A 27,927-nucleotide genomic window follows, 5' to 3' on the forward strand; every position below is an offset into this window, starting at 1 on the left:
AGTCAAATCGGACCTCTCGAAATTTTTAGTATTCATTTTGTACTAAATTGTACAAAATCTATTAATGATACTTTTGTATCGTATACGATTTCGAAAAAAATCATGGCACTGTTGACTTAATATTAAGCTGGCAGGACCAATTCCAAATAAAAGAAAAAAAGAAAAAATATTAGAGATCAATATGATTGAATTTGTACTATTTTATATTGCCAAAAACAATTCTATATTATATGTCATTTCAAAGAAAACAGTAACGGTGTAGTTTAATATTTAATATTTAATATTTAATAGTTTAATATTTAAGCTGGCAGGACCGTAAAGAAAATAACACAGGGCAAAAATTAACACGATTGAATTTGTATTAATTTATATATACCATTAAAAATAAGTTAATATTTTACATGTTCTCTCTTTAAATGACTTTATTAGTTTTTATTTATAATACTTATAATTTATGAGATATTCCACGTCAAACCGGGCACCTTTAACATCATTTTATTTTTTTTTAAATTTGCTAACATACCTCTTAGTCTACACATAAAAATATGAGATAAGTTTTCCGTGAAAAAAATTTTAATGAAATTTTATTGAGTAAGTTCATAAATTGTAAGTTTCATAAATTTATAAAAAACGTCGCTCATGCGAACATTTAAATTGTTATATCGTTGAAATCATTAGGCGTATAAAAATGCAAAATTATCCGAAATTAAAATCAGACTTTTAATCTCGGAAAATTTTGCATTTTTTTTTTATTTTCTGATATTACTAGTCATTAGTTTCCTGATATTCAATTAATTATTAGCAAGGATGCACTGGCACTCCTTTAAGAATATCAGATGAAGTGTAGTACATAATTATTTGTATGCATGTGCTCTAATATTATACATTTATAAACATGAGAATAATTATTATATTGTTATTATATAAAAACTATCATCTTCTTTTATGCGTATTTATTAAATAAGGATACTGCAAAAGTAATAGTATCGACCAAATTAATGATTATAATTTTCAAGAAGATGAAGTCTCAATTGTTCTTCATTTTATTTCCAATATCTATAACATAATACACACACACACACACACTCACACACACGCACGCACACACACACGCACGCACACACTATAATACAATTGATTCCAATAATAATTATAGTATCTAGACATTTTTTGTTTTCTAAAGAAATATTTTTGAATATAAAAGTAGCTTCAGTAATTTTGTAGATGGTTTGGCATTTTTTATTTTTTCCATGTTCTCATTATTTGAGTTATTTCAGCAGTTATTAATAATTATGCATCTTCGTTTTTCTTTTTTAGATTGTCAATAGTCTTTGCGATGAAAGCTTTCCATTGTTCAGATCTATTTTTTGTATACCAATCCATTATTAAATTCAATGTTTCCTTTTGTTTTACATCTCCTACATTCATCTTGGAGAGCTTCGCTGGCAATCTCTGAAATTAAATTACAAAATTCTTGACATATTGGTTTTAATTAATTTATTGCATAAAATTTTCTTTTTTTCCTTTTTTTCTTTTTTCATCTTTTTTCTAATTAACATGTATGGAATATTGGAAAATTAAGTAGAAGCAAGAAATATTTTTGAAGTTGAGATCTATGCGATTTTTATAAAAAATAATAATTTCCTCTCGAGATGACCTCTTTTGTCATATTTTTAAGAAGATAAAAAATTTATTCAAAACTCAACAATACAAAAATCAGTGATTGTCTTGAAAGATACGTAATATTTATCTTGCATATGTATTACATACTTCATTACTTTATAATGCAATCTTCGAGCAATTTAATAGGAAGAATTTTGTAGGAAGAATTTGAATATGTATTCAATTTTAGTAACTTTCGATTTTTTAGTTATATGTATATTTTTTATTAAGGCTTCTATTCTGTACTTTTTAATGGCAGTAATGATATTGTTATGTCGTTGTGCAACTTTTTTTGTGAAACCTACCCAAAGATATTGTAATGATATCGTCATTAAGAGTTATATAGAATAGGGGTCTAATGGATCATTTCTAATTAGAATCGTAAAGCTCGTAAAACTTGTAAGAACGACTAGTATTCTAATTTTCTGTGTATGTATCATAAGATTATTTGTAAATATCTATGATTTCTTATAAATTTTGTGACTAGTAAGAAGCTGTCTGTAAAAATATAAAGTATAAACATTTAAAAATTTTTACCAGTCTTACAAGAATATGTTATGAGCCTTACGATTTACTTAGAATTTAGGCATTAGTCTCTTGAATAAAAATGTTTTTCCCAAATTAAGTAAAAAATATTTGATAATTTTTTTATTTATTTTTATTGTTAGAAGTTCCTTATACGGTCATTAATTATTTCAAAACTACTAATACATATAGATTGTTGAGAAATACTTGATTCTAAGTGATTAAAGAGTCTGTTGTGAAAATTTATTCATTGAAATATTTTGTGCATAAAAGTATATCTTTGAAGAATTTCGCATCTGCTGTTATGCATGGCGCCATTTCAAACAATTGTAATATTGATCTCGCAATCTATCGTTCTGAAGAATACTCTTGACGTCAATGTGGTCGTACTGATTGAAGTAGAATTCTTCTGCCAGAACATATGCGATATTGATGATCGCTACAATGTAGCTAAATTGAGTTATCGTTTCTTTTACTTTTACACTAATACATGAGATACTGGACAACCGATCAAATGTGTTTCTTATTTATACACTTAATACAAGATAAAAAATTAACATGTGTAAGATGACGAAAACTCTGATTTATAAATCGCTTTCCTTGGATTGTCAATGAAAAAAGTAACCATTGTAATTATCATAAATTATTCTTTATTATATAAGTAATGCATTATACATATAAAAGATAGAACATTTTGATTATCCCGGAAATGTTTAATGTTTACAAAACCTGTTTTCTACGTTTAATGAAATTTCCAAGCATTAAAATAATTTTCATAATATAATATTTTTTATAGTCAATTTTGCACTTATTTTAAAATAAAATAACATATTGCGATAATGTTATTTATTATAACAAATATGCTATAATTAGACTTAACTTTTCGGCGATAGGGATCAATTCTTTGAACGGATCTGTCTTGTGAGATTGCAGTTCTGTTAAAATGTTTTAAACGACTTTTCTCTGAAATATTTCTACATTCAAATTTGTTAACTTTTTATAAAATTGTATCATTTTAATTATATAGGTATTGAATAATGTAAAAAAAATTATTTTTGACGTAAGATCTCTTGCATTCGATCATATTAGGTCTATTTTTTTTTCAGTTTAACTTTTCGAATCATCTCTCTTCTCTCTTTTTCCCTGTTTTATTATCTATTTGAAATAACAGAAAAAAATAGCTTTATATAAAAGCAATCTTATTTTGTTCTGTTATTTCATAAACAGATGTAGATAAATGATAATCCGGATTTTTATCTCAAAACATTACTATTAAAATTGATATGGATCTCATTTAATTGTAAGAAACTATTATAGCTAATGAATAATTTAATGAAGTATTTACGATTTTCTTTCCTCATTTTAATATGTATATCTTTTTTGTGCATTATCACGATATACAATGTTTCTTAAATAGCGGACATTATTTATGTAGCGCTATTCTTGATTAAAAATTAAATGATTGACGAAATATTAATTTCTAAAGATTGCCGAATAAGCATATATCCGGCTGCCCAACCATTAACTATTACGAAAATTGCAAAATAGTAAAGGACTTTTTAACTCAATTTTTGATTAGAAATAGCGCTATATAGTTAATGTCCGCTATTTAAGAAATACTCTGTATATAATTGTGTGTGTTGCTCGCTATTTAATATTTTATTTAGCTGTACAAACATTTCGATGCACTTATAATTTAAACAATAGCTTAACATTTTATTAATGTAGCTTCCTGAGCATACTTATCGCTGACGGTCTCTTTTTCGAGGTTTTCATATATAAAAATAATTATTCGATAAATCGATTGTAACTCTACTGCTAATCTACAGTTCATACTATATGTGGATACTATAGATTTTTAGTACTAAGCAGGCTGTATGCAAAAGTTATGTGTACGTATATATGTTTCCATACATCCTGTAATATTTTATTGTTTTTTTTTGTGAATGTATAATTTTTGTAATCAAATACTGTTTTTTAAACAAAACCAATTTTTTAAATCTATTTTTGTAAAGGGCTCACATTAATTACTGTCTCTACTTCTCTTCAATTCGTTATGAAGTGTTGTTATATTTCTATAAATAAATAATATTAAGACTCTGCTACCTTGAGGCGCTATATTGTATAATATCAAATTAATTGCTACATACAACTTTATTTTTTAGTTTTTTTTCTTAAAAACATAATTATTTCATAATCCTAAAATTTGTAAAATATGCGTCAAACTGAGATATTTGTCCGATATATTTCATAATAGAAAGGTAAAATAATTATGAAATGATACGGTTTTGATAGTTGAGAAATGTATCATTATTTTAAGAATTATTTTACAATTCTACGTGATATATCGAATAGATATTTTACTATGCCTCATATCTTACAGATTTCAAGATTATGAAATATATTTAAAAAAAAATGTAATAAAACTGTACGTAGCAATTAATTTGATACAATCAATACAGCGTCTCAATAAACGAACCTGAAGTAATAAATATTTCATTTAACTTTGAATCTAATTTAAGATCAATTCCCAGATAATGTGTTGTATAAGATATCTAAAAAATGTTAATTAGATATGTTTTAGATATAAGACATTTAAAAATATTTTTTATACATCTTATGCATAAATGTCTGAGTTGAACTTGCCGAATGTAATTGATTAAGTTTTAAATTTAAATATTAACAAAATTAAGTTATTGTATAAAATAGTGGTGGCTATAACCTCGTGTTCTTCTATGGGTGTGGTCGAAGTCTCTACAAATGTTCTGAAGCGTTTGATTAATCAATCAAAAGAAAGAATTTTACAAATTGACCAATCAAGGAATGTTTCAAAGCATTTGTAACATTATGTTGATCGTATCTTATTACACATATAAAAACATTGTAAGTACATAGTAAAGTACGCATAATTTAGATCGTGTTCCGATGTAACTGCGCAGTAATGAAAATCTGTAATACAAGTAACGTGCAGTATAGATTTTTAATGACAGTGTATATCGGAATTGTAAAGCCAGCTGGCAATAATGCAAATTTAGCGCGAGAAAAAATAGATTATCTATTTGTCCTTTTCTATATTATCGGAAGATGGTCGAAGCTCCGGACGCACGTGTATGTGTGTGTGTGTGTGTGTGTGTGTGTGTGTGCGCGCGCGCGCGCGTGTGTGCGCGCGTGTGTGTGCGTGTGCGTGTGTGTGTGTATTCTTTTGTGAATGTGTATCCCCTCTATTTGGTTTCACGGTAAGCCGCATTCTAGTTTTGGCCTTCTGCCCTGGTGTTCTGGTATTATTGCCTGTTTTCACATCGCGTTCAGTCGTGTTTTATGTAAGATGCAATCGCTTACGTGGAAAAGGTCCCATAGACTCGCGGAAATAATTTGTTATCAAAGACCTTGATCTAATCGCCGGTAAATTTGTAAATATTAGGTTGATAAACCGCATTTTGCACTCATGCATTAGATATGGGGTCCTACAGTGCTCAGTCTATCGCAACGTGATGTATTATGAAGTTACGACGAGAAATTAACCTTAAGTGGACGTTCTTGACGTAACGTAGTCGGTATATTATTGTCTCCGATTGGCCACAAAATCTTATTAAACGATGAGCGATGCGTATCAAAGGCCTGCTATTGTTGCTTATCTGCATAGCAGGGAGCAGCATTGTTTTTATCGCCTTCAGCAATCAACGATCTTCCATTCAGACTATAGTGACGGAGACTCACAAGCAATTACGGAGCTTCCAGGCAAGTATAATAAACTTATTGTTTTTAAATGAACTTTTTATACGGTTTATCTCTTCTTTTTTTTCACGTTGAAGAGAAAAAGATCAACTGTACAAGAAGTTATTCTAAAGTACCTATTAATATTCAGTAAATTCTACTTGGATTATTTTTCCTTGTTTCTCTCATGTGCAAGATCTTGTTTTTAGGAAAATTTAAAAGATGTTGAGGAGAAACGTCTAGTGACAGATTCCAAGTACCTTGCATTGCTTGGTCTGGATGGACAGACAGTCACCACGCCGATCAGTTCCAAATCTCACAATGTAACGGTTGTGTCGCTCGTAAGGCCTGGGAACGAGCAATATATATATGGCTTCGTTAGAAACATCAGCCACTTTTTGCCAAATAATAGTATTGTAATTTATAGCGTTGGTTTAAATGAAGATTCCTTACAAAGTATTAGACTTGTCTGTAATTCTACAAGATGTAACGTAACTCACTTTGATCTAAGTCCATTTCCTGCTCATGTCGAAGATGACACGCTACATGTTTATAGACCTTTAGTTATTCAAGTAAGTAATCATTGAAAAAGTCTATAGATTTTCAGAAGGAAGATACTAATTGAATAATGCTTTTATGCCGCAGACAGCTTTAAATACACTAGGTAGTATAATTTATATGGATTCCAATGTACGCCTCAATTCTTCAGACATTGCGAAATATCTTTGTCCAAAATATGGAATCTTAACTTGGCCTACAAGGCACGCTATTAGTTCATTAACACATCCAAAGATGTATGAGTATTTTCATGCCTCTGCTGAGAGCTTCTTTTTTCTCCCACTAATTAGAGCATCACACTTAATAATCAGCAATTTCAAAGACATCAGAGAAAAAGTAATGCTACCTTGGGTCCAGTGTGCATTGACGAGAGATTGTATTTCCCCTATTGGTAGGTATCTTTCTTTTAAATGTTAAATATTTCTAAATTTTATGTAGATGTATTTGCATAAATAATTTTATATGTATTAATAAGTATCTAATTCTTTATATATGTTAAGTTTTTAATTAAATATTTGTAGGTGCGCAATCGGCAGGCTGTAGATTCAATAAAAAACCACAATATCGATATTCTGGTTGTCACGCATATGACACTTCTGCGCTAAATATAGTTTTGGGATTGCATTTTAACTTTGATGATACATACTATATACACAAAGAGCAGGAAACGTACTTTAATAAAATTCAGCCCGAAGAGATCACCGAAGAATACCTTACGATCACACGACAAAATAATGCCACCGAGACCAACGTTAAGAATTTCATTCAGGAGCGCTAAATCTTTTTTGATCTCAATTTAGCTTAGGTAATTAATACGTCGGATAAGCACAACTTAATTTAAGATTGTTAAGTATTCATTTAAATTATAATAAATAGCGAAATGAACAAATTTGAAGTTACATTTCAAAGGCATCTAATACCTTTAAATCCTGAATCTACTCTTTTTTTTCATTTCTTAATTTTTTTATGATTACATTCTTGGTAGAATTAAGCGAAATGATAGTAATATATGTGTTGTAGTCTCATTACATTTATTTATAAGGCACTAAACTGCCGACAAAGTTTGACAAAATTCATATAATCTATAATTTCATATATTTTTGATGTACCTATACATACTAACACTTGTATTTTTAATGGGCCGAGAATTAATTCAGGTCCTGGGCTATTATGTATAACTTTTTCCGTAGGATGGAAACGTGAAAAGTTAAGATTTTATCTTTAATAATAGTTTATTTTTCATATTTTCGCCTAAGGAAAAAAGTTACAAGATCGCTATCCTGATGACGAAACTTTTTTACAAAGTATTCTTTGTCTAGTATATGTACAAATAAAACGTAACGTAGAATACATATATTAAATATAAAGATATCTTTAAGATATCTTCGAAATTATATATTTATTCTATATTTGACATTGTAAATTGATACGTGTAACGGCTTATCTGTTCGTGTTCTTTATTGATATCGATTTTTCCTTTCTCTCATCAGCTTTTGTTTCTCAATATAACATTTCAATGGAACACATGAACATATCAAAGTGTATGATCGTGTTATTACGGCGACCATGCATATTTAACATTGTATGATTATATTTACGCGATCATGGATTTTTCCTCTTCCTGAAGTCGCTCGATATCAGACTTATTCATGAAGTAATATGAAGGTTGCCGGGATTTCTGAAAGCCAAGAAAATTAGCTCTCTGCTTTGTCACTAATTATAGAAATGCATATATATGCGACGTACCAGATCTTTGACGATGCGTTTTGCACCCGCCTTGATCAATATGTTACTCAAGACCTCCACGGACGTCACACCCATTGCGTAATGAAGAGCTGTTCTCTCCAACTAGAATAAGAAGGATTAATATTTCTTATATCTTATTGCAGCATTTCTTATTTTTTTAGAATATGTTTTTTTAGTATTGATCGTATAATTGTCATCAATTAATTATCTTAATGCTAACGATTTGTAATCATGTCAACATTAGAGATTTACATTACTCGGTTATTCTTAGCGATTCTTACGAAATTAAGTTGATTCAATTTTTTTTTGTTATTTATCAAGAGATACGACAATATTTCGGCGTTATGTGTTTTTTCAATTCAATGATTCATACATTATCACCGATGCGTAATGTTTCTGGATATGTTTTTGCGATAAACTTGACAAGTTCTTCATTTTCTTGAAGTACAGCGATATGCAGAGCGCATCGGCTCATCGAGTTCTTTCCAACCGCCAGTAATTTTCCACCTCCATTATTTTTACTCAAAAGTTCCTTTACACGTTCCTCGTCGTTGGCCCGAATAGCAGCATGTACTTCTTCACGTTGATTCTAAAATATATATTAGTAATTAGACGATCACGTTAAGCCATAATTCACAAAATAATATTTTTTATTACTTATTGAACATCAACTTACTATGTAATTAGGAATTGATTGTAGAAATTGTACAGTAGCTTCGTGTTTTCTTTGCGCGGCTACCTCGATGATGCTTACTTCGTCGTCTTCGGCGTCTAGAATGTGATCGTAGCCCTCAAGTAGAAGCTCGACCAACTTTTCAGTCTCTCCTGCGTATCAGATTGAGATCGGATTGAAATAAATTCTCCTAACTTTTACATAAGCTGCATTTTTCTCTTTTTACCTCTTGCCGCAAGATAAACAACGAAGCGGTCGATCTCTTCGATGTTCTCCCGGATATTCGCCTGTTCAGCAACGTCTCTGGCTGTCCGATACAATTCGTCCCTGAAACCGACATTGACTTGCGTCTCCAGCAGCAGGTGATACAAGCCATCTTTTGAATAGGAACGAACCGCAGCGAAGTGGATCATACTTTGCCCATGTTCGTCCTAAAAAACGTTTTTATTCTTATTCATTGCCATTTTACAAAAAGTCACTTTTATTTTTACATGCAGAAAAATATTATTCTATTGCTAAGAAAAATGATTACACTGATTATTCATTTTATTTTCTTTCTTTTAAGTAATACTTATCTTCAACAAAGAATATTTTCTTAAAATAATCTTAAAATATGCTTATTAGAAATTTAAAAAAATTCGTTAACCATGTATTCAAAACAAGAATTTATTTTCTTTTGAAGAACAACATAAAATTTTGTCGAAAAAGCAACTTTATATATAACAAGCGAATCGAATTTGTTTTAATTTAATGATTTTGATCGAAATATTAATGAGTACACAATTCAACGATGGTTTAGCAAATTTTGTATTGGAGAAGATACATGGAACTTGAGCTTATTTAAAAAAATATCGTTTATAGTTTTTGGAAATCACGAAACTGATGTTTAAAAAAAAAGGAATTTATAATTTAAAATCGCTAGAAATAATATATTAATTTAAGAAAATTTGCATGTATCTTTATCTAAAAAGAATATATAGAATATCAATCTTTAAATATAAATGATTAAAAAGAATAATGAGATGAGACATAATGTTGAAATATCAAAAATATCTGACGCAAATAATTACTAATTAGGTTTAAAGGAATTGCGCAAGTAATATATTGGGTCATTTAAAAAGTATCCACGGTTTTTTCATTCAAAAATTGAACAAAAAACCGCGGATACTTTTTAAATGACCTAATAGAAACAAGTGTCAGCACAAAGCAAAGCGCGAAATGTACAATATTCATTTGTCAAAATCATATAAAATACGAATATTTGAATAAACTGAATATTTTTCATACGCGACAGTTGGGTATCCCAACGGCGCGGCATATCAGGAGAGGGGGAGCGCGAACAGCGTGGGGGAGCGCGATTGCTGCGTCATCACTTTGACATTCGCTCGGCGACCTTCGAAGGGGATGGCAGTGGTACGAATCGTTTCGAATGGCGCATTAATTCGTAAAAATTAGATATCTATGAACGCGAATTATGTAAAGGTAAGGTTGCTCAAAACTTTAAGGTGTGTAATAAGGGTTAAGAAACAGGTCAGAAATTATTTAAAATAATAAATTCTAAATAATTCTTTTATCTTTTTATTAAAAAAATATATATTTTAATAGTGCACATATAATTTATTTAATATATTGCTTATTTAAACGAAATATTTGAAATTATAAAATAAATAACACACGTCGCTAAAACTAAACTGCTAATTTCTGAAAAAAATCGATGCAACAAATTATTTTATAAATTCCGCGACGAAATACTACTGGGATTTTAGTTTATTTTACATAATATAAAAAAAATAGAGAACAAAACTTGTTCTCTAGATGCCAAACTTTTTTTAGGAATAGAAAAGAGACCAATATTTGACCAGGTGCTCTTAGTATTAGGGGAAAAAAAAATGCATAGGACACGAATGATCCAGAGGGGTGTATTAAGGGTTAAAAATAATGGATCCTTAACTTTTTAAATCATTTTAATTGCGTCAACGTGATAGATTTAATAAATCTTTCTATATACGAAAATGTTAAATTAAAAGAATAAATTCTTTTTATGTTGTTTTATGTTAAATTAAAAGAATAAGTTCTTTTTATGTAGAATAAATAATGGATTATTTAATTTTTCAAAAGAAGAAATTCGATATTTTGCTCACAAAAATGAAATTTTAACTGACTTGTTCATGTTATCCTTGGTGTTATCTAATTGCTATATAATATAATAGTATTTATATATAAAAATTGAAAGACTAAAATAATTGAGTAAAAATATCAATCTAATTTAAACTTACTAGGATTTAAAATATATTTTAAATAAGTTTGATACTTGTAATGAATTTATGATAGATTTGTAAATATATGAACTTTTGAAAAACTTGAAGCAAGTAATTATTATTTGCGTATAGTATGTGTCTTTCCGTGTGTGTTGCAAAGGATCTTGCAAATAAATTTTAGCGTAAATTCTAAAAAATTTTATCCTATGAAAGTTGAAATACATTTTTATTCACATACCCTATTAGGATTGCTAAATGTGGATTCAGGTATATCAGAATCTGGGCTTTGAGGATAGCCAGCGTCATCGTCGAAAGTGTCATTCTCGATATTATTATCCAAATTTTCTTCTTCGTGATCGGATATTAAGAGGACATCAGATTCCTGAAAGCAGAGTGAAAAAAAGTCAGCGGGAAACAGTCCAATATTAATACGATAATAATATTCCATGACATTCAATTCTTCAATCGATCGAATCGAACATATACCTGTTCATTGGCTTTATTCTGGCTCGCAAAGTTGTATAAATATGTTGCAAGATATGTGATCGGATCCTTTGGACGTGCATTAGCTACTTCTGTTAATCCTTTAATTAAAGGATCACCCAGCGCTGAAGAACAAATGATTTTGTTACATATAATAGATTTTTATAAAAGTATGCTATGACTATGTGTATGCTATGCTTACATGATGCTAAATAATGTCCTTCCTCCGTACGAAATATTGGAACATCAACTCCACTATCATCTGTAAAAATAAATCCATTAGGTCGAATAATAATTTAAAAAATATTGTGCGCATATTATTTTAATTTTAAAAAATACGGAAAGAACAATTTTGATGAAGTATCTAAATATTTTTAGCTAGATACAGATCTGAAAATTATTTTGTTGTATCATCAAAATAATTATGTAGGAAATTAGGAAACTCAAGCACACACGAAGAGCGATGCTTTAAACAAATTTGATATTCTAGCAATTAGTTTTACCATCTTATATAATTATTTTAATGATATAAGCAACATTATTTTTAATTTTACATCTAGCTTAATTTTTAGATACTTCAACAAAAAAAGCGTTCTTTCCGTATAATTAAGTCATAAATTAAAATTTTATTGTTATAAAAACTAGCATGCACGTTTTTAGCTTTAATTTACTTTTGCTATTTTTTTACTGAAAATGATTAATACATTTTTATATAACATGCAAATTTTAATGAAGTTTCAGTGAAATCCCAAGCAAAAAGTTCTTTTTTTTTATATTTTAATTATCTCCTATGATTTAAGAGAATTTTTTATATTCATGCGATAATTGTTTTCAGCTATATTAAAGATATACCAGAAACTCTGTGCAATATAACAACTCGGCAAACGTGATAGCAACACAGAATTAATATTATTACGATACTACACACGCACACACACAAGCTCAAATTTAATGTGCAAAAGCATAAACAAACACAATTGCATAACATAAAGACAATTGATTTATCTAAAAAAGTACATTCGTAAATTATACTGTATAATACAATGAATAATTATAATCGCGCGCAATTCTTAATCAATAGACGTATAAATGTCAATTTGTTATCGATTTATCGATAATAAAGTTATTTTCTACTATTGAGTAGAATATCAATTTTTATTTATTGCTCTTCCATTATAGTAAATATTTTATTGTGTGATAAAATATAGTTATTGCATAATATATTACACAAAACAGGATAACAGTAATAAAAATGTATGAAGTATACATGTATACCCGTATATATTTATAAAAATTAATTACAATTTGACACTTAGATGCCTATTGGCTCATTTTTTAATTAACAAATTTACATCGCGATGCTTAGAATAAGAATAAAAGAGAAGGGTACATAGGTCTATTTTAGTACGAATAATAACACTGAGTTGGAAAGACGTGTGCTTCGCCATTTTTATTTTGTGTGAACATCGACTCGTGCATTACATATAAAGAAAGCTATTGAAAAAACTTTAACATATTTCAAGCTTATTGTGCCACCAATATCGCCTAAAAAATTTTTATATATTCGACTTTACATGAAAATAGTGTCATGCTTATCAAGAATTTATATAAACACGACAATCTATCGATAAATATTATTAAATATTTCCTATAATTCTCACATTTGTAATTACGAATCTTCTCAGTAAATGTTAACTAACAGTAACATCACATCAATGTTATAATTTTCACTCAATAATATAATTGTTACGTGCAATATGTATTATATTACATTTATATTGTAGAGTGGGAAATTATAACATTGATATAAAACACTGTTACTGCTAGTTTGCATTTGTTAGATTTGATTTGAATAAACATTTATTTTGTTATATACATCGAGGAGAATTCATGTAAAATCGTTGCTCTTATGAGTAATGTTAAAATATATAAAATTTTTACAATTTGCCGAATTACTCCAAGAGAACAAATATTTACAAGATATGATTGTGAGATATTGTGCAACAATATATCGTGTATAATATATACCAATGCTGATTATTACTAACCTAATCAGCAATCCTGCGATTTCGTCGCCGGTTAATCCGATTAATAGAGCGACTACGAGTGTAATTTAGTTTAATTTCATAAGAGAGACGCTGGTGCACGAGAGGAAATAAAATAACGTTCACACATCTTTCCAACGCATTTCTCTCTCCTTCTTTCTCTCTATCTCTCTCCCTCTCGCTCATTATAGTCTAAATATTATTTAAAAAGTTCAGTCTGTCAATTGTAATTGACGATTAATTTTGGCTGATAACATTGGCTGATAATTATCACAGAAAATTTTCACGAAAGCGTGTTTCTTATAGAAAAACTGGAGAGAAATTTTAAAGAACGGAGGCTCTCAAAGATAAATCATTAGTATTGTTAAATAACGAATAAAAGTGAAATCAGTCGTTTTGCTTATCTAAATATGTCTGACAATGAATAAGAGTTTTTGCCATGTAAAATTCCTCAAACCATGTTAAAATTAATTTTTTTGATAAGTTATGTAATATATATACATATACATTTTATAGAAATTATTATTTTCGATAATTCTCGTTTGCCTTATGCAGTTTGTTTTTAACAAACTGTTACTTGCCAATTTTGTCTCTAAAGCGAGCAGAAGGTGATTAAATAGATCATTTTTAATAACTTAAAATCTAATATTATTGTTTCTCGAAATTGTGACCACCAATTTTATGTCTTCGCGAGATTCCTCGCCGCGTTCGCTCGCTTGCGGAATATGCCGGTGATGAGATTGGCGATCTTCATCGAGTTGTTCAGCGATAATTCCTTCTCCAGCGTGATGATATTGTGCACCGCTCTGGAGAAGTCCTGGAGGGTCTGCAGTTCGGTAATGGCTAGTGATTGTTGATTACCGATCCTCACCATATCGCTTTTCACGGTGTCACGCACGTTCAAGCCACGCACCACGCATAGATGTCGCAAATTGTCAGGTGTTTTCGAAAGTTCAGAAAATCGTATGATCAGGCAGAATCTGATGGTGTTGCCGAGGGTGTGTGGACGGGCGGACAGAAAACCTAGTTTCTGATCTCGTTTGAATTTTAGTCTTTGGTCGAATATCATCATTAGTTTAGCTACCCTAACATAAGCGCGACCCAGTAAACCTGGTCGGTTCTCATTGGTGCGACAGATGACCCTCAAGTGATCCTGAATGTTTACCCATGCCGCGAGATCGCCGGCGGTAGTGACATACACACCACGTCCATAGGGCCAATGCTTGCCGTGAAGACGTCGTTCGTCGTTTGGCTCGAATTCCGTGATTGGTAACAATAGACCGGCTGCCGCTAATTGCGCCCGTATTTGGCTGGGTTGTTCGAGAATTTCATTAAGAGTGAAGTACGTGCCAGCTTCGTCCTCACTGCTTCCTTCTGCCATCAGGTCGGTTATCTCTGAACTCATTAGTTGATTGGTGATTTCCCTTTCGACCTCTTCCAGCTGATTGACCGTCAAAGTCAATGGTAGGCTGTAATTAACTAGGTTCCGGGTACACTCTAAAATACCGGCTTGGATATATTTGGCGGTCGGGTCTAGATCGTATTGTTCGAGTGCGGTGACAATCGTTTCATCCGGCGGAGCCTCCTCGCCCTCTTCGCTTTCGCTGAAGAAACGTGGTAGCGAATGATCGGGTAGATCGCCACTTGCAGTTACGCAGTGCAGCTCCCGAATGAAGGGATCGAAGAACTCCGTAAAGACGACATAACTTTCAAAATCAGGCGCGACCACGCCATAACCATGATCCTCGTCTGCGATGCTGATGTTCGAGCGAGCACTGCTGGTCTTGCTGCCGTTGCCTGTGACGGTACCGTACCTTTTCAGAGAAGGCCAGATCACGTCAAAAAGATTGTGATCCATGCGAGTCACACGGTGCTTGATCAAATCGAACACGGGCCGTTTTAGGCAACGAGCGACTAGTGTACCGGCGTTCGACGACGGAGTTTTTGGTAACGACGATCGCCGATTGCCCGCCAGTAATCGGAAACATCGTTCCAGAGTTGCCAGGATTTCAGGCTCGCTTACGTCACGCCGAGCCGAGTAGATATCACCTCCGGGTACTGTAGATCTCGGTTGAATCAGTAGCAGCGGCGTTGAGAGATGGTTGGTTGATGAGGAAAAGTGAATAAGCAAATTTTGCGGTGATGTTAGTAGCAATTATCAAAGAATAAATATTAATAAATTAAGCTTCAAATAAAATACTTCACTTGAAGTATATGAGAAAATGAAATTGGTTGTTTTTACAATTTATGATGATGATTTTTTGCATATTTGAGATGTTGTATAGTTTTGTAAAGAATAATTATTGCAAGAATTTCATGCAATTGTGATGACTAAATCATTTACGATCAAAATTTTCTTTTTCTTAATCTTACAATAATTATAATGGTCTAGTAATTATAACGTTCTAATGTAAATTATTAAATTGGGGTAATAAAAGTATATATATATATATATATATATATATATATATATATAAGTAGCGAATTTATATTTCACACCTTAGCTCGATCAACGCGCTGAAGTGTTAAGTGTTGACTTGGATACATGCTATTATAAAAATAATTGAGCAAAGCACTAATCAATCTACAAAATTAGAAAATTAGAATGGGAAAACATTTCAACAAGTATTTCGACTAGGATTCTTACACGGTATTTGAGGGATGACCTGATTGCGCTTGTCTAAAAAATATAATAAATCGATCGTGTACGAAATGAGATATCCTAAAATAATTAAATTAACAATGTTTTTATGTGCAAACGGGAAACAGTTAATAGATACTTAACGAAATCGCGACACATAGAATATTTGTGCCAAGTGCGACATTGTCGAGGATCTTTACGAGATCTTAATTTGGATTAGAAACATCTTTTTGAACACAAAATACGAAGGGTGACGTCGCGAGATGAGAGTGCCCGGATTTATGTCGCGATTTTTTTTTAAATATTTATATTGCTAATGGTGCTTTAAAATGTTGCAAATCAAGAAATACCTTTATCTGTCAACATTTCATCGGCGAATGTCTCGCTAGCCCCGAAACTGCGAAGAAGTTTTTTGTGCGATAAGTCGCTTTGATTTCGCTTGTAATAATCTGCCTTTTGTCCGAACTGCGTGAAAAGATAAGATTTTATCAATACCTTGCTTAGCAGAATAGTTAATTTGTGAAAATTCTGCGAGTATTTTCTTAGCATAAATTAATTCTTTATTTCTACTAGAATTCAAAATTTTTTTTAAATTTTATTATTTCATTTGAGAGAACAAAATTGCACTATTCATGATTGTCGAATTATGATAATAATAAAGAATGCAATAAGACATTATAATAGTAGGTTAACTCACATTATCCTCTATTAAGGGATTGGCACCCAAATGTAGCAAAAGATTATAGTAATGACCATTGTCTGCGAGCGTTGCAGCGTAATGTAACGGAGTTCGTCCGTCGAGATCGATCGCGTTAGTAGTTTCTGGAAATCTTCCTGCCAGATACCTAAATCAAGTATAAAATATTCAACTGAATGGATTTGATAGTATTAGTTTATAACCTATCATTCGAATAAAAATCTATCGATATGGCAGAGATAAATTATGAGCTATCGACGGTTTGTCTAACAGTTACATAGACGAGTTACTTATCAAGTAATACTCTTGCATTATATCCTTTTTATCAATAACGAGATTTTTAACCTTTATAGGACGGAAAAGTGCCACTATAGTGGCACTGGAACATTGTCATATTTTGAAACAAGAAATACAATAAAATAATGAATTGTAACAAATCTTACTCAAGAAAAAGTTGTAAGATTTTAAATATAGATCTTCATTTTCTAAAGGTTAAAAGCGTTATTGATTAGAAGGAAGAAATTATAAAATTTTGTTATCAAAACGCAGAGCAAACATAAAATGTATGTTGAATATAAAATTAAATGTGTATATATATATTTTATATTGTGAAAATATGTTAACAATACCTAATGATAATGGTATGTCCAAAGATAACGGCCACATGTAATGGCGTTGCGCCATGGGGTGACGATTCGTCTCGCGCCACTGCGAATTTACGGCGATCCAGTGCGCTTTGCAGGTCTCGAAGATTTCCTTCTCGCGCTGCCATGTGCACAGCATGAATTTTTCCCTAATATTATATAATATATATATATATATTTTATAAATAAATATATATATATATATAAAACGCTTTTGCTTTCTGTTATTATAACAATAACATACCATATAAGTCGGAACATTGTCGATGAAAGCTTGGAGTTCGGGATTTCCGCACTGTCGTCCGACCAATCGTCGGCCTTCACCATTGAGAACGAGAACCGCTAATTGTTCCATATTGTCATTCTCTAGTAAACTATCTACTTCTAGATCTCGGCCCATACTACCCTCAGTCAATTCTACTTCCGCGGGCTCCTGATGTTCGCCGACGATGACCTGCTGTCATATTTAAGTACAAAATCATGCGCGCGGCTAAGAGACACACGATCGATAGGAGATATTAATCCTACATGCGAATCGATCGTGTGTCTCTCGCCATGCCTACGCACGTGTGTATAGCACACAGGGTGTCCGTAAAAAAAAGTTTGTTGGTAACTCTTCTTGTGGGTAACTCGAGTCTTACAAATAGACTTCTGTCTAAGGAATCGTACTTTTTAAATTCTTTGGAATGATTCTCACTCTAAAGAATGAAAATGGAGCCAGTTTTGAAAAAGAGTGGTTCAATTTTTAATCTTTAAGAGTGATATTTCATTCTTCAGAGTGACAATTCACTCTAAAAGTTTTAGAAAGTAAGAGAATTTCTTTTCTTCATTTTATTGGAGGAAGTGAATTGCAAATTTTTTCTCAATTTAAAAAATGTTATTATTGAACGTAATTACTGTTACATATTATACATAGATATTATATAACATCGTAATTCCAGGGACGGACATAGATTGAAATATCCCGGCTTCTTCTTTGTATTATACAAGGCGCAGTGCAGTGATCGTGACAATTCGATTAAGACAATACCTGCTCTTCATCTTGTGCAGGATCGTCAACGCCAGAATCGCCAGTACTAGGCTCGTTTCTTTCTTCGTGTTCGACGATTTCATCATTAGCGATTTCCTCAATCTTCGGGGATTCCTCGTAGATACTATCCTCATTATGGACAGCTTCAGGCCCATCCTCCTCGTCTTTCGTTGGTTCCGCGACAGGTCCAGTTACCACATCATCGTCAGATGATGCTTTTTCCTCTTGCTCTTCTTCGTTCTCATTGGTGGCATCTTCCTCGTTATTTTCTGCTTCGGCTTCATTTTCGTCTCCTCCGTCATTCGCCTCATCTTCATTTTGTGCTTCCTCTTCTCCGTTCTGTGCTTCCTCCTCTTCTTCATTTTGTGCTTCTTGTTCTTCATTCTGTGCTTCTTGTTCTTCATTCTGTACTTCTTGTTCTTCATTCTGTGCTTCCTCTTCTCCATTTGGATTCTCAACTTCCTCGTCTCCATTCGGAGTTTCAGCCTCCTCGTTTTCTTGCTCATCATCGCCTTTCTGTTTTACCAAATCTCGCATATATAATCCATCATATCATTGACCTGGAATTATGAACTGGAAACCCCCCTCGTATCGAAAGAGAAAAAAAAAAGAAAAAAATTTTTGTTTATATAACTACTCATTCCGACTACGACACTACATTTTGACCGGGATGCCATTCTATGTCCGGCTATAAGTGATTTGATGGTGCACTAAATAATTATTAATCGATATAGATGTGTGTATTATACAATAATAAATATATCAAATCCAAACTTAGGCAGGCAAAATATCGTGCATATAACTTAGATAACAATGACAAATGTACCTTCTCATCCGAATCCTTCATTGTGGATTCGGCACTACCGAAAGCGCTATCATCACTGTTAACTTTCTTCATGCCTCGTATAATGGCTCCCTCCAAGATCCTCCAGTCCCAACTTTTTGGATAAGTATCGGAAACTCGGGGAGCTTCCGGTATCATTGACAAATTCGACAGGTCTACGTCCGAAGGGCGGTTCTTGTAAAATGCAGGCGCTTTTTGTCTCTGATTAACAACAAGGTTTATAGAATTATGGTAGAATCTTATCGATTAATTATTTCCTTTTAATTATAAATAATGGACTGGTACTCACGTTATCTAGTTTACTTTCATCGGCTCCATGCTCTGTTAAAAGATCATACATGACGCCGTCGTCCTTAAGTGCAGCTGCATAATGCAGTGGAGTCTTTCCTTCATTGTCTTGAGCCATTACCGTTGCAGGGCATCTTTCAAGGATTTCACGTGCGATGTCCGTGTATCCCAAACCAGCAGCCTTACGATAAAAAAGATAGGATAAATTTTTCTTGCTTCGAATTTTAGCAGTTGAAAAAATTTATTGGACTTTCATCATAAAAGCTTACTTTGTGAAGGGCATTTAAGCCATTTGCGTCCTTGCCGCATAAAATAATAGGCAAAATAGGTTCCTCCAATTTTGTCTTGAGACCCTCCAAATCATTATTAATGACTGTTGCATGAATATCCTTTATTGTGCCCTGTCGAAACCATAATAATTTTATTTAATAATTTTTTAGCTACTGCAATATTGAGATTTTTATTTTTTTATAATTAATTGAACAATTGAGAAATACGTGTAATTACTAATTCATCTATTGATGTACCATAATAAAGGGCACGGCTTCTAAGAATCTTCTTATCCGCGGATTATTGCTGGTCTCGCATCGAAGTTTAGATCCATGTCCCTCCCACAACACTTGCTGTAATTTTCCGATGTCTTTGTTGTGTATCCATATCCTGATATTGGAGGGCTTGAAATCCATATCTGAGCATAAAATGAATGAATATCATTTAGATAATATTAGATCAACTACAAAATATAAATTTAAATAGTTACCACTGTACTATTTTTTCGATAAATTTTAAAAATTATTTAGATGTAGCTATATCAAGTCAATTTATATTTGGGTAAATAATGAACAAAGAATATGAAATAAAAATAAATAATTTCACATGATCATCGCGGACATTATAGTATAAGATAGATTTGACTAGCTTTTACAAATATGACATTTAAATAGCGATGTTTTTATGAAATATTCGTGAACGGTATGACTCCTTGAGCTACGTACTATTACATTAAATTTATAATTCACAAGAAGTTTATGGCTCAATAAATATTAAATGTTAGAACAATCCGTGTTTAGAGTGTTCTTTATGACATGTTCTTTATGACAGGGAAATTCCGTTAGAATGTCACATCTTTATCATAGTAAAAATGTTGATGATTATTATTCTTAATAGATTTGTTTTCTCTGAATGTAATTTTATAATTTCAAAAGTTACATTATATTTGTATCAAAGATTGTTTGCATAATTTAAGTTGCGAAAGTTGGTGTCTTTGTAATTACATTGGAAATAATTCTGCCCGCTATATTCAGAAATATCTGTCGTTAAAAATGAATTGTGGCTCAGTTAGATCTATTGATGCGCGCCTTTTATAATAGTTGCATGCACGCTACATTTAATATTTTATAACGTCTTGAATACGCGGATGGCAAGTACAGTTGCTAGTTAATAAATTTTCTAAAAGGTTGAGCAGTGTAGCAGAGTTTGTCATATTACTGACATGTTTCCAGTTGCGCACGTAGACATTTTGTTTCACGATAAAGAGAACTTGTTTTTACTCTATCTGTACTCTATTTACAACTTTTTACCTGTCGTGCTTCAGTATTTCCAATAAATTATTATTGCCGCAATGGTTCGTGAAATTTTACGATCACGCGAGATTTCTCAAGGATTGAACGTGTAAATACGAAAACGATAAGTCTATATTGTATGAAAATATAATGATTTAATGGATAGTTCTAATTATGCAAGACCAATCTTTGAATTTATAGCGAAAAGAAGAATTATATCTATTAAATTATTTTTGTACATGAAAGAATATTATTAGCAGCGTTTTAACGAAAGATATTATTTTTAATTTATTTTTTAAGTAATATAAGTATATTTATTTGTATCGTGCGCAAGCAATTTTACAAGAATTGCTTATGTACAATCGCATAAGAAGTCGATTGTTGGAATGTATATTTACAGGAAATTGCTTGACTTCGATCCTTGAGCGTAATTGCTAGCATAGCAATGCGATCGAAGAATGGAAGATGAGTTCTTATCATTGGTGAAATTAGAACTCAGCCATTGTTAGGATGATAGGTCGATCCACGGCATATTTGTTTGCGAAGTCATTTAACGAACGAAAAAATAATGATAGTTGTAATGATAATTGTAGTTCCATGTAATTACGTTACATTGCAATTTTTTAAATTAGTCTTGTTTTTGTGTCAGTAGTGAGATGAATATTTAAGATAAGAGATGTTAAGACTAAGAATGAAATAATTTTTGCATAGCATAAAGTTGTGTAATTGCGATTAAAAAAGTTTAAAGCTTTGCTTTTTTATTTAGATTTTATAATTCGCACGAGGTGATTCTTCATTTCGACCGTATCTCTGTATCGAACGCCGCAGTTAGCCTTGCCTTACAAATTTATGTGCTATCGATTCTTCACGGTCATTAGAAACGGATATGTGGGGCATAAGGCGAAGAATCTATATCCGCGAAAGTAGGAAACAGGCGAAAAATGCTATAGCATTCCGTCGGTCACAAGGTTGCCTATCGAATCGTTCGCGATATTTCCTCGAAATTGTCTTAACGACTTGCTGACGAAATTAATGTTTAAGCACGCTTATTCACTGGTATTGATTGTAAAAAGTCAGGATATGCTTTATATGTGCATATATTTTAACAATATAAAACATTTTATAAGTACTTAGTTTATCTATTTCATTTTTACAAAAGGGGGATATTATGTATGCTCTCTAAATTCTTTGGAGTGGAATCTCACTTAAAAGAATGAAAATTGAGCCACTCTTTTTCAAGATTAGCTTAATTTTTAAAGAGATTCCATTCTAAAAATTTTAGAGAGTATTTAAAAGTTTTAAAGAATATCTTACATGATATGTAGAGCAAAAGAAAAATATAATTTTCGATCAAGAAAAATAATTTTTTTTATATTAGGTGTTGGAATTAATTCGTAGCGTTTTACAAGTGATGGGAAGTACTTTCATTAATGTATTTTTTAATGCTCATGTGAAATAAATAACATTCTTTCATTAAAAAACGCTACGAATTAATTCCAACACCTAATATTATCATAAAATTAAGAATATGCTTAATATTTTTATCTTTTAAAATGAAATAACAATACTCACTATCCTTTGCGGTACTTTTTCTTCGTCGAGTTGTCATCTCTACTTCCGGTAATTCAATCTCCGAAGAATGTTCCAAGTAATAAGAAGCCGGATTTCCTTTCTTGTCACAAATACTAGTGTCACATCCGCCTTCTATGAGAATATCCCAGATTGGATCAGGATCTTTACACACACAACAATAGTGTAGGGCTGTACGTCCTTCCTAAATCGTAAAGAATAACATATTAAGTATAATCGTCTAATCAAATAGATTTAAAGTTTTCGAGATTTACGTCTTCGATGAGAGGGTGTCAAACAAATGTGTATGGTAAAGTCGATATGCGTTAGATCAAAATTGTTTCATTCGTTTTTGTGTATTTGTATATATCTGTTAGTGCAAGCTCATGGCTGGCAAGGAAAGAACAGGTGGTTTACACTTCGTTATTATCAGCGTCACGCGATGCGGGGTCGTGACAAACGTTGCTAGGAAGAAGTACTTCGATTATTCAGGAGCTTCTTCTCGAGCAAGTTAACAAGCGTTTGCGACACGATTCCATCGTAAAAATAGGCGAACTTTGTGAATTATAGAAGATAACCGATCGAAGTTAATACTCGCGTTACTATGTTAAAGCTCGTGTAAATTAAGACCATTAAGATATTGTTTTTTAAATAGAGCAATTTAAAAAGAGAGAAATTCAGTGGATTAGTTTTACAAAAACTGCTACCATTAAACAAGCTCTTTATTGTTATATTTAAGATGCTTTGACTGAAACCGATTGAGTGTTCAAGTTTGAGTGTAAAATTTTTTATGATGCATGTAATTTGTTTTTACGGCTTATGGATAGCAATGTTGGAGAAGATTTACTCTATCTTTCTGTTGTGGCGTAATAGGGTAATTTTCTACGAGCCAAGACACTATCTCGGGTTGATCATAGTAGACCGCTTTGTGTATCAAAGGTATTCCACATGAATCCTTCGCGATCGCCAGCTTTTTCTTCGATTCCTCAGAAATTATCTTCTGCGTTTCAGCTAACGAGCCGCGCGCAACAGCATCGTGCACTTGAGAGATCTTCGTCTAAAATAAATCGAACGATTTATTTGATTTTTATCAATATTTTTTTTTCTAATGAAACTCTTTCAGCTTGAGAGCTTGAATTTTTCAGATTGATAAAATTTAGTGGCTATTTAAAATATATCTTGTCTAATTACTTACCAAATAGTTAGGGAGTCCCTTCAAGAAGACACGAGTTCTAAGATCTTGCGATTGTTCACCTAATAAACGCATGCCCCGACCCTCCAATACAACATTTTCGAGTCTCTCAAGTTCGCCACGATTCAACCAATTTTTTACAGCCGAATGCATTTCAGCCCCTGCAACAGAATGACAATCCAAAAATTTAAAAGATAAATATTATAAATATAAAATAATCATGACGCAGTTTATTTGCAAGAGTACCAATTTTTTATTTAAAGTGACACTCTATCCTATTTTATAAAGTGTGTAATTGCATTTGTTATTGATTGAAATCCACATGAGAGCTTTTTAATGTATTTTATGTTTTATAGAGGATTAGCAGACATTTCGTCATTACCGGCTTCTCTTTGTTATTGATTTGCATGTTCTGCAGCATTCAAATATATTTTTGCTTGCATATTCATAGTGCTTTATGAATGATTGGCGGGTCAGGATGTAACAGCGATATTCATGACACGCGAAAAGTAATATCAGTCGAAAGCGCGCATAGAGATTCTCTAATACATAGTTAGAAAGCTTCAATATGTAGTTTGTCGAGAGTTTGCGTTCCGACAGATTTTCTTCAATTACTGCATAATCATGCTAACTATTCTCGCTATATTGCAAAAGATCATATCATACTATGGTTTTGGCTATTACGTCGTGGGAATGATTTCATTATGCATTATCGCACTGGATCTCGTCGGTTATTTATTTATTATTGTAACCTTGTCATTAATTTGATATACGCGTTTGAACTTTTCCTTTTGCGAAAAGCAATCGGTGAATTCCCTATTTCTTTTTATTCAATGCCGCATAGATTATTGTAATAGAATATAAACACATCGTTTAGATTCTATCATCGTGATTTATGTTTCCTATTTGTGTTTTCCTATTTTAAAGCACATTTATTTATTAAGTATTCTTTAATTACATGTATTTTTATTATTTTAAGCATTAATAAACAATTTCTATTCTTTTTGGAAATTGCGATGTATCCTTAAATATGAATAAGTGCAGTTGTTTAGCGTTCCATATAATTTCGTTTTATATAATTATGTGATATATTATTTCAAATATTAATGTGATTATAAAAATTAGGTTAATAATATTTTATTAGGTTAATAATGTTTCAATATATCCTGTATGTTTTAAAAAATATGGCTTGATTAGTATTCGTAAAATAATGAATAAAGCTTTTCATGTATAAGCTTCTAAAATGAATTTTATATATCTTTGCAAAAAACATTTGTTAATATGAATTAACAAATCTAAACAAAGAGAGAAATTAAATTTTTTAAATTTAAACAAAGAGATAAATTAAATTGTGCTTTAGATTTCAATCGCGAATGTTACGAAAGCAATCGATGATTTTGTAATTATAGTAATTACACGAAGTCTAATATTATAAGGAAATAAAAGCATATTATGCGAACTTTCGCTAGTTAAAAATTAACATTTTTTTTATAGATTCAAAAATTAAAACACACCGGTAAGATAAATTCGACATATTATATTAAGTTATCAATGGCTAACATTAAAACTTATGAATATTTCCACTAAGCATATCTAAAAGAGACGTTTTTTTTGTGTTAACAAAAAAATTGTTAAACAAATATACGGCTAAAAGATAAATCAAATTAATAGTGCTTTATTCGGCAGTGCATTAAGGAAAAAGTGGTACCTGAATAGGTCTGATTCGCTTCATTTCTGTGTCGATCAAATGACTATACGGGTCGGAAAATGTGCGTTGTATCGCGTTCTAAAAAGATATGACACACAGGCGTCGCGACGCTGCGACACGAGGAAGCGTCGCGCGTCGAATGAAGCTGACGCTCGGCGTCACGACGCCACCTGTGCAAACCTGCGTTTTTCACAAGCGAAAAGTCTATGCTTGCGGTTTTTGGAGTATCTGTAGCATAAATTTTTGATTGATGTTAATTCTTTATTTATTCGCCTGAACTAGACATAAAAGAGGACAATTTTCCTTCACGTCCAGTTTAGGCGAATAAATAAAGAATTAACATCAATCAAGAATTCATGTTACAGATACTTTGACAATCATTGATTTCCTGCGACGGAACTGCATTCTTTCATTCGGCAGACTAACATTTGATCGTAAAATGAAATAAGATACGTAGTATATGTTTATTTTCTCCGCCTGCGTCAATAACCACGTGTCAAAATAACGATAAATTATGTTATAATGATAGAAGCATCGCCTACGAGAATTTGCTAAAAAAAAACATCAAAAGTTCCCATTGTGCTATATTTTTTTAGTAACCAGTATTTCTTTCTTCAACTAACAATTACTAACTAAAAAAATAATTAAAGGAAGATAAAATAATTAATCAAAATGGAATATCACAGAAATGCGCTTTAATCAAGCTCATTCTTTTCCCAGTGTAAGCTGCTAATCAAACAAAGTAATTTCATTGTACAAATGACACGCAATGACATTATTAAAATTGAGCGACAAGGTCAAAGAAATAAATATTTCCCTGAAATGGGACTTTTCATGGAAGTACTCGTTAATATATAATTATAATTATAAATGAGACTAATTTCGTAATATTCAACAGTACAATTGTAATTAATATTGCAATGTCTAATATGATGAAATGATGCAAAAACGAATTTATCACAAAATGTGTGTTTTCTCTGATCAATGTTTGAAATGGAATTAACTTTATCAATATCTTCGTGAAAGAAAATTTTCAGGAATGACTTTTATCTTTCATTCATCGACACTGTCGCAGTAATCCTGATCGAGTGATGGACTAGTAAAACGAACTATCATATTTTGTCGCACTTTCATTCGGTATGTCTATCTCTTTATTTGTTACGTTTTATACGTGCGTTTTCTATTTTCACATATTTGTTCTTATATCACAGTGTTGCAATCGATGTTAGTGGGTACAGTGCAATGACACATCGATCATACTACGGCTTATAGATACCTCCGTGTCGCGTGAACTCTTCAACAAATTTTGCTTTTGTTGAAACATACAATGCGTTGTAACAAAGATAATTTAAAAATTAAAAAGCTTGTGATTTCAGATGAAATTAGTAATAGTTTATATTTTAATTTAACAAGCTAGATTGAATTTGTAGTAATTGAACGAAAAACAAAAATATATTATATAAAAGTGTAGGTATTGTTTATAAATCTATAGTCTAAAACTATAAATCTATAGTCTTAAAACTACGATAATCACCTTTTTGATCGTAACTCTACCAAGAAATAAGATAATTATCGAAGTCGCCTTTACAATATCGTGAATATATCGTCTCGCGTACTATTTAATGAAAAACCCCATTTTCGATTCTTATCGGTACGTTAATTATTAATAATACGATTAATTCGCCACTATTATGTCGAAAGCTTCTTTCTGATTCATCGTATTACGTAAAGCACCTTTTGTGTTGAAATGGAACAAAACACGTTCGAAAGCTACGAGCCACTTTGTAAGACTGATGATGTATCGTTTTCCACGTGTCCTATTCACTCAAGTTCTATATTATTTATGAGGGATATAGCTAGCAAGTATAGCTTTGGTGCCGTAATGCCGCCATGAAAGCGACAATCAACTACCTAATGGTTAATTCTGAATATTTATTGTTCCACATTCAGAAGCGAAAAAACTTGAACGCGTTAAGCGTGCGTAAATATTTTCATTAAATTCAACCGGGAAAAAATGTTATATGAACATATATATGAACATATATGAACATATATATGATATTATATATGTATGAACATATTTTGTAT

General features: G+C 31.6%; 3 protein-coding genes and 1 pseudogene across 10 annotated transcripts; 1 reads left to right on the plus strand and 3 right to left on the minus strand.

Annotated features, from left to right (window-relative positions):
- Window positions 1-185: 185 nt before the first annotated feature.
- On the minus strand, window positions 186-5,623 carry LOC147907248 (allergen Tha p 1-like; annotated as a pseudogene).
- LOC105147017 (uncharacterized) lies at window positions 5,371-7,348 on the plus strand. The gene is made up of 4 exons (XM_011057729.2): window positions 5,371-5,925; window positions 6,111-6,473; window positions 6,547-6,850; window positions 6,981-7,348. Exons 1-4 carry the CDS (start codon window positions 5,791-5,793, stop codon window positions 7,235-7,237), a joined length of 1,059 nt encoding a protein of 352 aa, XP_011056031.1. The 5' UTR covers window positions 5,371-5,790; the 3' UTR covers window positions 7,238-7,348.
- Window positions 7,349-7,469: 121 nt separating this feature from the next.
- On the minus strand, window positions 7,470-27,653 carry LOC105147016 (uncharacterized). 8 transcript variants are annotated; one of them, XM_087413724.1, is made up of 22 exons: window positions 27,374-27,653; window positions 24,135-24,292; window positions 23,787-23,996; window positions 22,943-23,144; window positions 20,336-20,496; window positions 20,078-20,209; window positions 19,810-19,989; window positions 19,503-19,721; window positions 18,677-19,192; window positions 17,891-18,079; window positions 17,632-17,795; window positions 17,003-17,150; window positions 16,656-16,770; window positions 15,588-15,722; window positions 11,822-11,881; window positions 11,623-11,744; window positions 11,375-11,518; window positions 9,105-9,309; window positions 8,882-9,030; window positions 8,579-8,794; window positions 8,206-8,307; window positions 7,470-8,137 (listed from the first exon to the last, which is right to left on the minus strand). In XM_087413724.1, the coding sequence occupies exons 2-22, from the start codon at window positions 24,282-24,284 to the stop codon at window positions 8,054-8,056; spliced, it is 3,603 nt and encodes a 1,200-aa protein (XP_087269850.1). In that variant the 5' UTR covers window positions 24,285-24,292; window positions 27,374-27,653; the 3' UTR covers window positions 7,470-8,053. The 8 variants fall into 8 exon arrangements, with proteins under 8 accessions (XP_087269850.1, XP_087269849.1, XP_011056025.2 ...); XM_087413723.1 differs by having other exon boundaries at window positions 17,891-18,100; XM_011057723.2 differs by having other exon boundaries at window positions 17,891-18,103.
- On the minus strand, window positions 13,837-15,581 carry LOC147907249 (arginine kinase-like). The gene has a single exon (XM_087413730.1). It carries the CDS (start codon window positions 15,520-15,522, stop codon window positions 14,344-14,346), a length of 1,179 nt encoding a protein of 392 aa, XP_087269856.1. The 5' UTR covers window positions 15,523-15,581; the 3' UTR covers window positions 13,837-14,343.
- Window positions 27,654-27,927: the final 274 nt, after the last annotated feature.

This window comes from Acromyrmex echinatior, chromosome 15 (assembly GCF_024713525.1).
Source record: "Acromyrmex echinatior isolate Ae372 chromosome 15, ASM2471352v2, whole genome shotgun sequence".
Taxonomy (NCBI): Eukaryota; Metazoa; Arthropoda; class Insecta; order Hymenoptera; family Formicidae; genus Acromyrmex; species Acromyrmex echinatior.